This window comes from Vidua macroura, chromosome 9, assembly GCF_024509145.1.
Source record: "Vidua macroura isolate BioBank_ID:100142 chromosome 9, ASM2450914v1, whole genome shotgun sequence".
In the NCBI taxonomy this organism is placed as follows: Eukaryota; Metazoa; Chordata; class Aves; order Passeriformes; family Viduidae; genus Vidua; species Vidua macroura.
In genome coordinates this window covers 32,107,374-32,125,063 of record NC_071579.1, presented here as the reverse complement: position 1 = coordinate 32,125,063, position 17,690 = coordinate 32,107,374, and the positions used below count along the sequence as shown (strand labels likewise).

Below are 17,690 nucleotides of genomic sequence, written 5' to 3'. Positions count from 1 at the left end.
TCTCTGCCTCCTTCTGCTGAGGGGCTACAGCTTGGTGGCTTCCAAAATCCTCCAGAATGATCCCATTCCACCCCCTTGCCAGGGCAGGGACACTTCCCACCACCCCAGGCTGCTCCAAGCCCTGGCCCTGGCCTGTTTCGAGAAGAATTTAGCTGTTGTGATGCCATTTGGGAAAAATAATCCATATTTGTGACCTGTTCCAGCTGCAGCCACTGAAAGCCCAGGTTGGCTCATCCTTGGAGTGTTTTACATTTATGGGATTTTCGTGGAGAGCGTTTAAAAGGTGGTGATGGAAATCAGTGAAGGACAAACCTTTGCTCCCCAAATCTCTGTGGAGCAGCAAATTCTCATCTCAAGTGAAAGCTCAGAAGGCTCCAAGGTCTCCTGGATGCTGCAAAAAGATGGATTTAAATCCAGCTGCAGCAATTTTGGGAGTCGGGTTCTGAAACCTTTTAAACCTTTTTTTGCTTATTGCTGAAGGGAAATCTCCTTTTTTGACCCAGCACCTCTTCAGAGTGTGTCACGGAGCCTTGATTACATTTCCAAAGGCGCAGCCGCTGCTCCGATGTGGGATTGCAGAGCAGCTGGGATCACCCGGGATCTCCACCTTGTGCTGGAGCCTCTGGCTGTGCTTTTCCAGTGAAAAATTCCCTCTCCTCTAACGAGGCAGAGTGTCCCACATCACAGTGAGCTTGGCTCTCTGACTCATCCCTTTGGATGGATTCCTGCTGGGTCTCTTTCTCCGAAATTCCAGCGGTGGAACCCCCGCCCAGAGGCTGTCACTGTCACGCAGGGATGGGCAATGCGGAGGAGGGAACATTCCCTCTGGGATTCCTCCATGGGAGCACTCCATGCTGGCTCCACGCTCTGCTGGGCAGTTCCACCCTCATTTTTGGGATTTCTCTTCAAAGGACCAGCCCGTGGTGGCTCTCAATAGGCCCGGCTGAATCAATCATTCCACACAAAGCCAGGGATTCCCGTGAATTCCCTGACGCAGCCAAAGGCTGGAGATGCTCCCTGTGGGATCTGGGTGGGTGGGAAGGTGCCAGGGGGAATCCAGGGCCCCCAGCTGGGCCTGGGGTGGTGTTTGGAGCACAGGTCTGTGCCAGAGTAAATTTGTATTCCCAGGTTTCAGCAGGATCTGGAATGCAAGAACCAGAGGGAATGGAACTGGAAGAGCTGAGCAATTAGGAGGAGGAGGAGGACAGGGAGGGCACAGCTGAAGCTGTGGCTGCCCCATCCCTGGAAGTGTCCAAGGCTTGGAGCACCCTGGGACAGTGGGAGGTGTCCCTGCCCGTGGCCCTGGATCAGCTTTAGGGTCCCTCCCAACCCAAACCAGTCTGGGATCCTGTTGAGAGTGAGAGGTGGAACGTGAGGAGCAAGGGGCACAGAGCAGCTGGGTGGTGGCACTTGTGGTGCTCACACAACTTGCACTTGAAGGATTTTAATTTGCAGTCTTGTTTTAGAAGAAAATTAGGAAAAATTTCTTCAGAATATTTTAATGTATGCCTATAACCCATATATTTAATATTTATATATTTGTATAACTCACTCTGTAATGTGTAGTACATCCATATTTTCCCACTGAACATTTTCCCTCTCCCCCTCAGTGGTGTGTGGTGACCCAGATCCCTGACCTTCAACCCTTAAACCTGTTACTTGGGTTAACACACATTAAATTCTTGGTCCCATGACCTCGGTTGCCCTGATCTCTGTCTGAAGCCCTTGGAATTCTTCCCCATGTTCTTCAATATCCCCAATATCCCAGAAAATCTGAACGATAGCACGGGCAAACCAAGCGGCCTTAAAGTGGGTTCCGAAAATCCCGTTGTTATAGACTTCTGCCAGGGAAATCATGGAATGATTTGGGTTGGGATGGACCTCAAAGCCACCCAGTGCCACCAGGGACACCTTCCACTGTCACAGGGTGCTCCAGCCTGACCTGGGACACTTCCAGGGATCCAGGGGCAGCCCCAGCAGATCTCCCCTGGACGTTCCCTCTCCGGGCTGGTGGCGCCTGGAGCTGCTGAAGCTCCCAGAGGTTTGGGGCTGTTCCTTTGGAGGTGCAGTCCCTGCACGGCCACTAACCAGGGGTTTCCCATTCCAGCTTGTCCCTGCTGGAGGAATTCGACTGCAGCTGCAACGAGTTGGAGTCGCTGCCCTCCACCATCGGGTACCTGCACAACCTGCGCACCCTGGCCGTGGACGAGAACTTCCTCCCGGAGCTGCCCAGAGAAGTGAGCGGCTCCCCGTGCCCCATTCCAGGCTGGCATGTCCTGTGGGATTCAGCATCCCATCCCATCCCATCCAATCCTATCCCATCCCATCCCATCCCATCCCATCCCATCCTTGGGATGTCCCCTGGGAGCCAGCATCCCATCCCATCCTATCCCATCCCATCCCATCCCTGGGATGTCCCATGGGAACCAGCATCCCCTCCTCTCCCTGGAATGTCCTGTGGGATCCAGCATCCCATCCCATCCTTGGGGATGTCAGCAATCCCATCCTTGCCCTGGGATGTCCTGTGGGAACGAGCATTATATCCCTGGGATGTCCTGTGGGAGTCAGCATCCCATCCCTGCCCTGGGATTTCCAGTGGGATCTAGGATCCCATCCCTGGGATGTCCTGTGGGATCCAGCATCCCATCCCATCCCTGGGATGTCCTGTGGGATCCAGCATCCCATCCCATCCTTGGGATGTCCTGTGGGAGCCAGCATCCCATCCCTGCCCTGGGATGTCCTGTGGGATCTAGGATCCTATCCTTGGGATGTCCCCTGGGATCCAGGATCCCATCCCATCCCATCCCATCCCATCCCTGGGATGTCCCGTGGGATCCAGGATCCCATCCCATCCCATCCCTGGATCCCATCCCTGGATCCCATCCCTGGATCCCATCCCATCCCATCCCTGGGATGTCCCGTGGGATCCAGGATCCCATCCCATCCCATCCCTGGATCCCATCCCATCCCTGGATCCCATCCCTGGATCCCATCCCTGGATCCCATCCCATCCCATCCCTGGGATGTCCCGTGGGATCCAGGATCCCATCCCTGCCCCACAGACAGATCACAGCTGCTCGTGGAATCGTCTGGGCGTGCAAGAGCAAACACTGCCTCGCTGCTGGGTGGTAAAGCTGAGCAGTCCATGGGAATCCATGGGATTCTGAGCAATCCATGGGAAGTTGGGAATATCCCTGTGAGGGGCAGCGTGAGGAACCCCAGGCGTTCGCAGGAAAATGTGGTTTTTTTGGTTGAATTTTGGATTTTCTGCCTTTTGTGGCTTCCAGTAAAACCCAATTTAGGCACCTCCCGACATGAGAAGTGATAATGAGCATTCCCAAATTTGGGATTCCATCATTTGGGCTTTTCCATTCCCGCAGATTGGGAGCTGTAAGAACGTGACTGTGATGTCCCTGCGCTCCAACAAACTGGAATTTCTGCCTGATGAGATTGGCCAGATGCAGAAGCTGAGGGTGTTAAATCTGAGTGATAACAGGTACAGTTCACAGCTTTTTTTTTTTTTTTTTTTTTTTAGCCAATTTAAGATTTTTATTTAATTTAAACTTTTCCTTTGAGGTCTTTATAAAGATAATTTCTCTGAAATGTATTTTAAAATTAAAAAATATCATTAGAATTCTAGTTTTACAATAGCATCATTATGATTTAATTTATTTAAAGTGTAAGGAAAGAATCTTGGTTGTTTTTTCTTGATGCTCATGGTTTGGTCTCAGCTCCTTTGACATCCAAGGGAAAACTTCAAGGAAACTGAATAAGGCAAAAATCTGGATCTTGATGTATTTTAATAGCTTCAAATCCATTTCCTTATTTTATCTCCTGCTATTTCCATGCAAAAAAAAAAAAAAAAAAGAGATATTGTGTATAGACTTGTAATATTTAATGATTAAAAAGCTGATACCCAGGGAACCAGGAAACAGGAATTATCCTGCATCCACGGAACCCAAGGAACACTTTTCATTTCCTTCAGCAGATTTTTTTTTTTTTTTTTTTTTTGTCAAACCCCAGATTCATTTGCCCTTATGCACAGGACTGTGCTTAGATGAGAAACAAAATGCTCCCAATGAGCTGTCCTTGATCCTGTGCTGCCACAGGCACATGGAAAATCTGAATTTCCTTGGGCTTCATCCCTGTGGGTGTGCCGGGAGTGTGGTGATTTGCAGTTTCAGCACGGGTTTGCTGGGTAGTGCAGGATGTGGGGGGTGAGTTCCTTTTTCTCTCCTGGAGTTGCCATCCACACTCGGCAAAAATTAGGGAAGGATTTCCCAGCCCAGTTTCGTTGCTGAGATCCGGGTTGAACATAAAAATATAAGTTACATAAAGGCATGGAGAACCCCCTGGAATATTGTTTAAATTCCTTCATTCAGTTCCATTCGGTCCTGCATTGCAATTCCGTGGCACAAATTCCGTCCTGTCCCAAACCCAGTGGGTTTCCAGCTGGATGTCCCCAGGGCTGGTCCCTCCCCTGCCCTGTGGGGACACAAAGGAGGGGACACGGGGCAGAGGACAGTGCTGATCCAGGATTTCTTGGGAGTTAGGAATGCAGGGAGCCTTCCCTGGCACGTTAAACCACCCTGAGCAGGGTCACTGCCCCCTTTTCCAACCCGGAATTGTGCCAGGAGTTTGAGCTGGGGAAGCAGGAAGCTGTTGGGATGTATTTGGGGTCTTTCCCATTTTTTTTCCCCAGTGATTTTCCTGCTGGTTCCATCACTGGTGTGTAGGGACTGACTGGGATGCTGAGGTGGGACAGGGGCAGGCAGGGCTCCCCACCTTGCTGGGTTCCAGCAGAATTCCAGCCCCCTGCCCAGCTGGGAGAGGATTGGGATTTCCGCTGGAGAGGAAGGGGATTATGGGACCAGTATCCCAGTGATGTGGGGTGGGATGTGCTGTTTCGTGGGGTGGGATGTGGTGTTTGTTCCATGAGGTGGGATGTAGTGTTCCACAGGGTGTTCCATGGGATGGAATGTGGTGTTCCATGGGGTGGGATGTGCTCTTCCATGGGGTGGGATGTGGTGTTTGTTCCATGGGGTGGGATGTGATGTTCCATGGGGTGGGATGTGGTGTTTGTTCCATGGGTGGAATGTGATGTTCCACAGGGTGTTCCATGGGATGGAATGTAGTGTTTGTTCCATGGGATGGAATGTGATGTTCCATGGGTGGGATTTGATGTTCCATGGGGTGGAATGTGATGTTCCATGGGGTGGGATGTGATGTTCCATGGGTGGAATGTGATGTTCCATGGGGTGGAATGTGATGTTCCATGGGTGGGATGTGGTGTTCCATGGGTGGGATGTGGTGTTCCATGGGGTGGGATTTGATGTTCCATGGGGTGGAATGTGATGTTCCATGGGGTGGAATGTGATGTTCCATGGGGTGGGATGTGATGTTCCATGGGGTGGGATGTGGTGTTTGTTCCATGGGATGGAATGTGATGTTCCATGGGTGGGATGTGGTCTTCCATGGGTGGAATGTGATGTTCCACAGGGTGTTCCATGGGATGGAATGTAGTGTTTGTTCCATGGGATGGAATGTGATGTTCCATGGGTGGGATTTGATGTTCCATGGGTGGAATGTGGTGTTCCATGGGGTGGGATGTGATGTTCCATGGATGGAATGTGATGTTCCATGGGTGGGGAATGTGATGTTCCATGGGGTGGGATGTGGTGTTCCATGGGGTGGGATGTGGTGTTCCATGGGGTGGGATTTGATGTTCCATGGGGTGGAATGTGATGTTCCATGGGGTGGAATGTGATGTTCCATGGGGTGGGATCTGCTCTTCCATGGATGTGGTGTTTGTTCCGTGGGGTGGGATGTGGCAGCTGTGCCCTTCCCACTCCCCCTCAGTGGTGTCTGGTGACCCAGATCCCAGACCTTCAACCCTCAAACCTGACTGAATTGTCTATAAACCTGGTGGAACCATCTCCTCTACTTTTCTGGAGTGGTTTGGGAAGTGAATCTTTCCAAACCTTTCCTCCTCTGTTGCTCCCAGCTCCGGCTGAGTTTGAACATTGCCCTGATGAGATGTTGGGATAATTCTTTTGCCATGGAACTTCCCACCTCAGTGAAAACTACAAAGTTCTGACATTCTGCACCAAAGAGTTTGGATTAAGTCCAGACACCTTCTTAATATTGGATTCTTAGTGATGTTTTTTTACTTTCTGTGGTCCCAGCTTCACGTTCATCACCATTCCAGCAATCCCTGTTGTTCCTTTGGATGAGCCCACGTGTTCACACCAAAGAGAGCTGGGGCTCCATTTCCTGCTGGAACATTCCTGTTCCCACAGCAGCTCTGGCCCTCTGCTGTTCCCTGGACCTGGCAGAGGAGGGAGATCCCAGGAGCTCTTTCCCTGGAGCCCTTGGAAGAAGGGACACGTTTTGCTCAGGGGGAATCGGTGTTTGAGCCTCTCTCCGGAGCATTTTGGATCAGGAATCCCAGATTCCATTCTGCTCAGGGGAATCAGTGTCTGAGTCCCTTCAAGATCACTGGATCTCTGATCTTTGCCACTACAGACCTTCACTCTGTTCCGTGTCTTCTCCTCGTCCCTGGATGCTGGCACTTGCTGATCTTTGAATTTCAGGATTTCCTTCAAACTCCCATGTTGGAATTCCACTTAACCCGAGGCAATGCCTCCAGCTTTCCTCCCCCATGCCATGCCACACCCTCTAAGCTGTGTCCAAACTTCTCATCTCCACACCTGGGAGTCCTCTCTCCCTTTATCTTCCCAGCTCCAAACCTTTCCAAAGGGAACACAGGATTCTCTCAGCTCTGCCCAGCAGAGCCAGCAGGGGCTGGATCTGGATCCAGGAGGTGCCCGTGGTGAGGAGGTTGTGCAGGAGCAGCTCTGTGGAAGCTCTGGGAGCTCCAGCTCATCCCGAATTTCTCCCAGGGGTGGCTGCTCAGCCTCAGGCACTCGTGGGAGTCCGGAAATCCCAAATTCCTTACCAGTAACCGGTGTCCCTGCCCATGGGTACCACAAACACCTTGTCTCCCAACTGCTTCTCCTCTCTCCTCAGAGTCCTTCCAGGTCTGAGCCCTGTGATTGAGAGGTAGAATTGTTAGAAAAGTCCATTTGGGCTACACTTCCCACAGAGCCTCGGTTACTGGTAAGTGACCTTTCTTTTAGTTCCAGATTGTTCTTAAAGAGCTGAGAGAGCCCCCGCTTCCTGCTCTTGAAAGGACTGAGAGAACCCCCTCTTTTAGTTCCTAAAGAGCTGAGAGAAACACCCCTTTCTGTTCCTAAAAGGACTGAGAGAACCCCCTCTTTCTGTTCCTACAGAGCTGAGAGAACCCCCTCTTTCTGTTCCTAAAGAGCTGAGAGAAACACCCCTTTCTGTTCCTAAAGGGGCTGAGAGAAACCCCTCTTTCTGTTCCTAAAGAGCTGAGAGAAACCCCTCTTTCTGTTCCTAAAGGGGCTGAGAGAAACCCCTCTTTCTGTTCCTAAAAGGACTGAGAGAATCCCCCCATTCTATTCCTAAAGGGAGTGAGAGAATCTCCCTCTTTCTATTCTTAAAGAGCTGAGAGAACCCCCCATTTCTGTTCCTAAAGAGCTGAGAGAACCCCCCATTCCTCTTCCTAAAAGGACTGAGAGAACCCCCTCTTTCTGTCCTAAAAGAGCTGAAAGAATCCCCCCCTTTCTGATCCTAAAGGGCTGAGTGAATTCCCCTTTCCTGTTCCTAAAAGAGCCAAGAGAATCCCCCTCTTTCTGTTCCTAAAAGGGCTGAGAGAACCCCCCTGCTCCCAGTTCCTAAAACAGCTGAGTGAATTCCCCATTCCCATTCTTAAAGAGCTGAGTGATTTCCCCTCTTCTGTCCTAAAAGAGCTGAGAGAATCCCCCCTTTCTGTCTGCGCTTCTGGGGTCCCTCCCACAGAAGTCAGAAAAGCTCCTCAGACCTCACCATCCATCCCCACAAACTCCATTCCCTGGGTCCTTTCCCCCTCCTGGTCAGGAATTAGGATTTAGTCAGGGGGTTTGCACGTGTGTTGCTACAGATGAAGAATTTTTCCTGCACTGCAGGAATTGTGCACTGCACAATTTAAAAGCAAAAAAAAAATGTGTTATAAAAAGAGGTTGGGGCTTGGCTTGGCTGAAAATGTTCAAAGCCCAGCAATGATTTTGGGTGCTCCCCGTCCTTGAGCTCAAATTTGAGGTTTTTGCTTTCAAAACCTTTGAAATCAGGCCTTGTTTGACGTTTAAAAGTTGTACCCAGGGGTCTTGGCAAAGCAAATGAAGAATGCAGAGTTCTGTGATTGGTTGGGAATGGAACTGGAAAATCAGCATGGAATGGTCTTGTCCCACATCGTTCCAAGGGGTGTGGCCAGTTCTTCTCCCTCTGATTCCCAGCTCTCCTCCCGAGTACCCTGGAGCATCCCAGTGCCCTCCCAGAGGCACCTTTCCATCTAGTCCTGACTTTTGTGTTCCGTTCTGAGGTGCCCAGAAACGTGGGAGTCACTTCCGTGGGATGCGGGGTCAGATGCTGGCACAAAAGGGCTTTTCCTCCTGATTTTTCCCAAGTCCCATTTAGGATTTGGTTTTTCCAATGCTCCTTCAACTCCCAGGAGCTGGGAGAGCCTCAGTCCATGGCTGGGCCAGGCCAAGTGTTGGGAAGGAGCAGGGTTAGGTGGGAAATGGGGAAGGAATTCTTGGATGTGAGGGTGGGGAGACCCTGGAATGGAATTCCCAGATTTGCCGTGGCTGCTCCATCCCTGGGAGTGTCCAAGGCCAGGCTGGAGCATCCTGGGATCGTGGAAGGTGTCCCTGCCCATGGAACAGTGGGATGGGATGGGATGGGATGGGATGGGATGGGATGGGATGGGATGGGATGGGATGATGGGATTTGAGGTCTCTCCCAACCCAAACCATCCTGGATTCCATGTTCTATAAAACGCCCTGTTCAGAAGGAGTTATGGCAAAAGCTTCAATAAAGATTCCACAAATATCCTGCCATCCATTCCCATTCCCACTCCCAGATCCCTTTTAGGAAATAGCTTTTAAATGTCTCGTTAAAATGCTGATTTTTTTTTCTCCTGCTCCATTTAATTTTGTCATTTAGGTTCACTATGAACATTTATATTATTTTAATATTTGGTCTGGCATTCCAGCAAAAATGAATTTTCCATCATCTTGGAATATTTCTGTTCCAAATCTCCAGTGTCCAATAAAGGGAGCTCTGTGAGTGACACTGAGGTTCCTCTAAACCTCCCTGGGACCAAGATTTTTTTTTCTTTTTTTCTGTCTTATAGGTGTAATTTTATTACACTATAACCAAGGGAAAATAATCAGTTTCTCCTCAATATTAAAGGATGTGGTGTCAGCACTTCTACTTTCCAAATAGAACTCTTAATGTGGAATATTAATCAAATATATAATAATAATAATAGGAATAACAATAACAGTAACATTGATAAAATATTGCATTTTGGTAAAACTGATTTTAAAAATCAGTGAAATTTTAGCTATTTCAGTGTGATAACCATGCTGCATACAAATCTTTAAATAAATTACTTTGGAAATGAAGGATTCACCTTGTCCCAATATTCTCCTTTACAGACTGAAGAATTTGCCCTTCACTTTTACCAAACTCAAAGAACTGGCAGCCTTGTGGCTTTCTGACAACCAGGTAATGCCTTGCAGTATTCCCATTTTCCTTAGGAAAGGGGCTGTCAATGAACCCTGTCACTCAATACAAGATTTAGAAGAATTTTGGAAGGGTTTGCTCCCAGCCCAGCTGTAGATTTCCATATCCAGCCATAAATCCTGCTGGGTGTCACTTTTTAACATGGAAAAATCACTTTTGCAGGATTTATTTCACCAGGATCAGCTTCTGCCTCCTCACCAAAGTAGTAAATAAGGGGCAAAAGTAGCACGGGAATATTTTTGAAGTAGAAATTCAAGATGTTTATTCCCAAACTCGTTATTATCCTGTCCCCACCCTTTGCTCCATCTGCTCCTCTCTCCTTGGCTCCTTCTTCCCTTTTCCCACCCGTTCTCCCATCCCTGCACATTTTAAACTCCACAGCAGTCAGGGAGAGTTCAAACAAGTCAGAGCTGCACAAGGACTCTGGGTCTTGCTTTGGAGAAAACTCATTTCTGTGCCTTTGAAATCTGAGGGGGCCTTTCTTTGTTCCAGGACTCTGGTTTATAGCAGATATTCTTTGGGATTCTATTTTAAATTGAATTATGCAACAGGAACCCTGAGAAATGCAACGGTTCCAGCAGCAGCTGAGCCCTAAAATAAGTCTGAAATGTACATTTAGTTTTAGAGCCGAGCCAAAAATGTGAAAGCTGAAAGGTGTGTGTGTGGGGGGGGGGGGGGTAATAGAAAAATATTATTAAATTTTAATGTGTTAAATGAGGAATCTTGGGGGGTTTTCCCCCTCTGATTTACATTTTTAAAAAATAACATTGCCTGGCTGTGCAGCCCAGGCACAGAACACCCCCAGCCCTTTAAATACACAACATTTTCCAGCATTTTGGCTTTCCTATGGCGTAGCAAGGATTGATTTCCACTCTCTGGGCTGTGACAGTCGCTCCTGGACCAGAGCGACTTTGGGTGATCAAACATCCCCAGCTGCAGTCAAACACAGCAGGAATTCCCAGGGAATGCTCCTTGGGAATTCTGCTGTGCCCTGCACCACGTTGACTCCCCGGGGAGCTGCCAGCCACCAGGAATTTACTCCTCATCGTTCATTAACTCTTCGTTAGGCCTGGCTTAAAACGCATCCCAAGGGGTGTTTAAGTGTGCAGTGCCAGGTCTGCTCCCTGCTCCTTTTCCCTCGGAGCACCAGGCAGGGTTCCCCGTGCCCCGTTCTGCTGGGAATGCCAGGAATTGCAGGAGTCAGGGGAGGCACGGGGGGGCTGCGCGCTCCTGCAGCCCCCCGGGAGTTTGTGCTGCTGCACAGCTGCAGCCAGCCTGGTGCTCCCTGCGCAGGGAAAGCTGGATCCTGCCCAGCTGCCAGGATGTGGAGATTCTCAGTTCAGGCAGAGAGAAAAGGAGAGAGATTTCTACCAGGCTAAGCCTGAGAAAAAGTCTGAGAGGAATGTAAATTATCTATTACTTCTCTTTCCATTCACATTGTTTATAGATGTGTTCTACCACACTGACCTGAGCCCAGTGTGCCAATCAGTGAAATGTTTTTACTTTAAGACCAATGGAATTAATGCTCACGATGTTCTCTATAAAGGAGAGAAGTGCTTTTGAATAAACGGATCATTCTTTGCCTTCTGAACTTGGGGTCATTTTATCCCCATCCCTGCCTCAGCAGCGACACCTGGAATGAATGGACGTGTTCCCATTCTATTGTCTATTATTATTATTATTATTATTATTATTATTTTATTATTTTATTTTATTTTATTTTATTTTATTTTATTTTATTTTATTTATTTGTTGTTGTTATCCCATTCCCCGCAGTCCAAGGCTCTGATCCCGCTGCAGACCGAGGCGCACCCCGAGACCAAGCAGCGCGTGCTCACCAACTACATGTTCCCCCAGCAGCCCCGCAGCGATGAAGGTACAGCCCAGCAGCTCCTTCTCGGGGAGGGCAGGGCCAGGAGGGCTCAGCCCTGCCCCACTGCATCCCAAGGCCGCGGGGACGTCCCTGGTTTGGCCCACGTGGAGGAACCCTGGGATCCCCAGGCTGTCAGACTGACGTTCTCTGATTTACGCTTCCAGTCTGACATTTTCACATTGACATTTTCTGTTTCACAATTTCAGACTGACATTCTCTGATTCACATTTTCACATTGACATTTTCTGATTTACAATTTCAGACTGACATTTTCTGATTTACCATTTTCACGTTGACATTTTCTGTTTTACAATTTCAGACTGACGTTTTCTGATTCATATTTTCACATTGACATTTTCTGATTCACAATTTCAGACTGACATTCTCTGATTCACAATTTCAGACTGACATTCTCTGATTTACAATTTCACACTGACATCTTCTGATTGACACTTTCAGACTGACATTTTCACATTGACTTTTTCTGAGTTACACTTTCAGATTTACACTTTCAGACTGACATGTGCTGATTCACATTTTCACACTGACATTTTCTGAGTTACACTTTCAGATTTACTGATTTATGTTTTCACAATGACATTTTCTGATTTACAATTTCAGACTGACATTTTCACATTGACATTTTCTCAGTTACACTTTCAGGCTGACATTTTCTGATTCACATTTTCAGACTGACGTTTTGTGATTTACAATTTCAGATTTATACTTTCAGACTGACATTTTCTGATTGACACTTTCAGATTGACATTTTCTGATTTACAATTTCCCACTGACATTTTCTGAGTTACACTTTCAGATTTACACTTCCAGTCTGACATTTTCAGACTGACGTTTTGTGATTTATGCTTTCAGACTGACGTTTTCTGATTCACATTTTCACATTGACATTTTCTGTTTCACAATTTCAGACTGACATTCTCTGATTTACGTTTTCACATTGACATTTTCTGATTCACATTTTCAGACTGACAGATTTTCTGATCTACAATTTCGGACTGCATTTTCTGATTTACCATTTTCACATTGACATTTCCTGTTTTAAAATTTCAGACTGACATTTTCACATTGACATTTTCTCAGTTACACTTTCAGATTTACACTTTCAGGCTGACATTTTCTGATCTACAATTTCGGACTGCATTTTCTGATTTACCATTTTCACATTGACATTTTCTGTTTCACAATTTCAGACTGACGTTTTCTGATTCACATTTTCACATTGACATTTTCTGTTTTACAATTTCAGACTGACATTTTCTGATTTACCATTTTCACACTGACATTTCCTGTTTTACAATTTCAGGCTGACATTCTCTGATTGACACTTTCACCCTGACATTTCCTGAACCCCTTTTATTTTCAGAGAGGCTTTGCAGGAGCAGTGTGAGCCCAGCTCTGGGTGTGCACACCGGGAATTGCTGGGGATGTGCAGTTCCATGGCGTGGGGGCTCGGGGCTCCCAAACTTGGCTGGATTGAGGCTTTCCTCCACTAAATTCACATTTTCACACTGCCCCTCTCTCCAGAGCTGCCCCAAGCCCTGGTGGTGCTTCCCACCACTCTCATCCCACTTTTATTCACAAGCCTGGAGTGGTTTCTCAGTTCCCCCGGGAGTTTTCAAACAATCACCCAGGTGACCAACAAGGAAAATCCGTTTGGGTCATTCCCACCTCCCTTTCCAACCCCTGCAGATTTCCAGTCTGACAGTGACAGCTTTAACCCCACGCTGTGGGAGGAGCAGAGGCAGCAGAGAATGACTGTGGCCTTTGAATTCGAGGACAAGAAGGAAGAGGAGGAGAATCCAGGGAAAGTCAAGGTGAGTACTGCTGGATTTATTCTGGGATTCACGTGTTGTGGGCAGGGTTCAACATGTGGGTCTTGGATTGAGCTGGGTTTGTGTTTGAATGTCAGATTCCTGCTCTGTCCCAAAGGGAACTGAGACAGAATTGCTGTCCAACTTTTTTATTTACAGATTGTAGATAATAAATCATATCATTAATTATATATTAGTTATTAGTTATTAGTTATTAATTATTTTACTATATAATTAATTGTGTTCATATATAATTATATGTGAATTAATTATAATTATATGTTAATTATATATAACTTGTATGTTAAATATAAGATATATGTTAATTATATAAAAATTATATATATAATTTACAGATATTATATTATATTATATTATATTATATTATATTATATTATATTATATTATAGTATAGTATAGTATAGTATATTATAGTATATTATAGTATATTATAGTATATTATAGTATATTATATTGTATTAATTATATTATAGTATATTTATTATATTATAGTATATTAATTTCTACAGAATTACTGTCCAACCACTGCTTTTTCAGGAATATTTGAATCCCACAGGGGATCCCATATTCCTCTCAAAGCAGAAGGCAGCAAGGGCTTTGCAGCCTCATGGAAAGGGCATCACCTGTGAAAAATCAAGTTCAAAGCACGAACTTCCTCCCCCAGTTCCATGGAATTAATGTCATTGCAGAGATCTCCACCAATCCCTCAATCAGCTGCGCTGTCAGGAGGATATTCTGAAACCTGTCAGCCTTTACATGGCATGGAAATGTCTCTTTTTTGGATAATAGCAAGGAATTATCCCACACTTAACCCTGCAGACTTCTAACCGTGGTAGAAAACCCAGGGTAAAATGTAGGGTCAGAGATAAAATCATCTGAGGAGGTTTAAATCGGATTTTACTTCTCAAATTAACAGTTCTCTCGTCAATAGCGTTTTAACACCCCATTGAAAACTTGGTGGAAATTCTTGATTTTTCTTTCCAATATTTTTCCCAGCTGGGAATTTCTCTCCAGCTCCTGTGCCCAGAGCTAATGGACTCTTCTGCTTTAGTGGAACAGAAAATGAAGCCAAAAGCAGCCTGCACCTCACAATAAATAAATTGAAGTGGAATTTTACCCTTGATGAATTGCAGGTTTATGGGTCATGCATAGAAAACAGCATCTGGGAAAGTTCTCTGTTGTTCCACAACTTTTATCAGAATTTTCCCTGGGGGTGACACGGCTGGAGGTTTCAACATGAACATTTTTAGCAGTTTCACCAGAGCTTTAAGGGATAAATTTAAATAAACATAAATTCCCAACAGGCAGTAACCACCAACACTGCAGCATTTCATAACAGCAGAAGAAGTTTTCACTTTTTATCTCTCATCAAACTGAACTTTCAGCCAGACAGATGCTAAAATAGATTTGATAATTGGGATTGTTCAATGGCTTTATTTCCATCAAGGATTTTGAACTTCTGAAAATTCTCTCTTCGGGGTCAGGCTGCTTTTGATGTAGCCCTGGAATGGGATTGGCAGGGAGTAGATTCCCTCTGGGATGGTGAATGTGGATCAGTGAGGGAAAGGTCTGCATCCCACTGCTGTCCCCCACCAGGGCTGCAGGAGTTTGGCTGTTTGATATTAATGAAAATTAATACTCCCAGGAAGGGGCAACTCCTCTGAAATCCCAGTTTGGGGTTGGGAGTCTCATCCCAGCCTCCAGTTCCCTCTCCCTGGCTGATTCCTGAGGATTTGCTCTGTGCCTTGCCCTCAAGCCTGAGCTCTGGGAGACACCAAGTGCCTCATTAGGCCCCTCCTGAGCACAATTTCATTCAACCATAATTGAAGCAGGGCTTTTAGTGCTGCTTTCCAGACTTGATCTGTCTTTTTCTGTTGGAATTCTTTATTAAAAGTGGCATCCCACTCGCAGATTTTAACATTTTCTGTTCTACCCCGTGACGTTTGCTCTCCCCTGGTTCGGATCTGGATGCCAGCACTTGACATGGTTTTATTTACCAAATCAATCATGCTTTTGCCTCTGAAATATTCCTGTGGACAGACCATTTTCAGCTAAATCTAAAAGTGTGTTTTTCCTACTCGCTGGGAATTTGAATGCAGGGAGCTAATCAAATCAGCTCACCTACACCACGAGGTAAAAGCTGCCGTGTGCTCAATTCCAGATCCTTTACCACCAGCAGGAATTTGAACTTTCCCAGCCTCATCACCCTGACACGCTCTGGGAAAGTTGGGAAGTTCAGATTAGTGGTGTTTTCCAGGAAATCTGTGGTTCTGACACTCAGCAAAAGCTCAGTCAGGGCTTGGGGGGTCCCTGGAGAGCTCTGGGTCTGTTCTCCTGTGCCAGAAAAGAGCCACAGACACCCGGCTGTGTGTGAGCATCATCCATCTCCAGGAGCCAGTGGCTCCCAGAGGATCAGATCCTGCTCTCAGCTGCCATCCATAATTCACATTAATTGAGTACACGGAGCGTGGCTGAATTAATTCTGCATTTGCAGCAGGATTGTTTGGGAAGGCGCGATGGGATGTGTCGGCAGAGCTACCAACACCCTCCCAAGGGGAGAGATGGGCTTGCAGGGAACCATTCCATCCTTTATTTTATGGCCCTGGGATGCTGACGAAGAGGGAATGATCAAATTTCAATCCTTAAACTCCTCAAACTCCCCAACCAGAGCACCCAAACCTCGAGGAAAGCGCCCTCAGCCCAGACCTGTAGCCGGGCTTTCCTCTGCGCTGTTTCCATCCCGTACTTCTGCTTCCATTCCTAACCGTACCTCCTCGTTTCCCGGCTGCTCAGGTTGAGATAAACCTCAAACGTTACCCCACGCCGTACCCCGAGGATCTGAAGAACATGGTGAAATCTGTGCAGAACCTGGTGAGCAAACCCAGCCTGGGCGTGCGGCCCGAGAACTCGGCCCCGGCCGCCAACACCGACCCCACGGGCAAGGACAAGTACGAGCACAAGTGGCCCCTGACCCCCAAGGAGATCTCCGTGGAGGTACTGTGAAGGACCCTTGCTCCTCCCCAGAATTCCAGACTCTTCTTTTTTTCAGGGTCTTGAAGCCCCAGAGGATGTTTTGATCCTCCGGGAACATCAGACCCGAGTGTTCCTCGTTCCTCCTGTGAAGTTTCATGTTGAGTTGCTGGGTTGCATTCAGGTTTAGACTGAGCTGCTGAGTTCTGTCCAGTTTTAGGCTGAGTTGCTGTTTTTTCCCAGTGCTGCTGGATTTTTGGGTTGAAATCTCCCTGGATGGGAGTTTTGCTGTGGATTTCTCCCAGCACTCTGTTCCATTTCAAGGGTGTGAGGTTGGCATGTGACAGGAGGATGGGCCCAGGCACCATTTCCATCCCATTTCATCTGTTCAGGACTCCTCGGGTCCGTGTGCCAGGAGGTTCTGCCCTTGGGATTGCTGCCAGGAGCAGGAATCCAATTAACCCTGCCCAGAGTTAATGAAGGCATCAGGAGAGCTCCTTCCAGTGCAGGGAGCAGCCCTGGATGCTGTGAGCTGCAGAATCCAGCTCTTCCTGGAGTGTTTGCCAAGCACAGGGACAAATCCTACCCCAGGATTAATCCCCAAAAGGTGAATTCCTAAATCCTGCAGTCCTGCTGGAGCTTGGTCTCATCTACCCCACCAAACGAGGGGAATCCCTTCCCATGGGAGCTGAGAAGCTTGGAGAGGTCTTGCAGGAATGCCAGCATTCCTGAAGGTCCTTGCAAAGCTTTAATGCTAAAAAGAAATAAATGAGGAGAAACATTTTCCTTCTTTTTCACTCCTTTGTTATCTGAACGTTGTAATAAACTCCTTGTCCTTGAAACAGGAATACCCTTGAAATACCCCCTGTCTGTGGTCAGTCCTGTGTGCAGGAATTGTTCTCCCTCAGATTTCCACGTCTTTGGCACAAATATTACACATTCAGCTGTAGCTGCTCTCTCAGTGCTGTGTCTTATTTGCAGTCAAACATTTTCATTCCTTAAAAAAATAACCCCCCAAAATTTTCTCCTCGAGCTGGCTTCAGAAAGACTTCAACTCTAGGCACGATTTCAATTAGGACTAAAATATTGAAGTTAAATATTTAATTTCAACTAAAATAGTTCAGTTAAATCACTCATGTTTCCATCTAAATCTGAAATCTTCAATTCCACCATTATTCCCTTTTACTCATTAAATTCTCACTGTGTAAATCTGGTCCTTGCACCAGCTGGTGACTCAGGCCACGAGTCTTGACATTCTGCTCTTGTTGCTGAATATACAGAATTTATTTTGTATTAGCTATCATTTGAACTTGAATATTCTCAACAGCTTTCTGTGGGTTTTT

The 17,690-nt window shown here is 46.9% G+C and overlaps 1 protein-coding gene and 1 long non-coding RNA gene across 5 annotated transcripts in view; one reads left to right on the top strand and one right to left on the bottom strand.

Annotated features, from left to right (window-relative positions):
- LRRC7 (leucine rich repeat containing 7) overlaps nt 1–17,690 on the top strand; it is a 105,291-nt gene that overhangs the window by 66,601 nt on the left and 21,000 nt on the right. For all 4 annotated transcript variants that reach the window (XM_053985276.1, XM_053985274.1, XM_053985277.1 and 1 more), the window contains exons 11-16: nt 2,108–2,237; nt 3,381–3,496; nt 9,564–9,633; nt 11,428–11,527; nt 13,235–13,359; nt 16,171–16,371. In XM_053985276.1, coding sequence (XP_053841251.1) covers nt 2,108–2,237; nt 3,381–3,496; nt 9,564–9,633; nt 11,428–11,527; nt 13,235–13,359; nt 16,171–16,371 — 742 coding nt within the window. The remainder of the gene's footprint in view (nt 1–2,107; nt 2,238–3,380; nt 3,497–9,563; nt 9,634–11,427; nt 11,528–13,234; nt 13,360–16,170; nt 16,372–17,690) is intronic.
- Nucleotides 4,359–4,912, bottom strand: LOC128811567 (uncharacterized). The gene is made up of 2 exons (XR_008438385.1): nt 4,786–4,912; nt 4,359–4,485 (listed from the first exon to the last, which is right to left on the bottom strand). It is a non-coding gene; the product is annotated as an uncharacterized LOC128811567 (long non-coding RNA).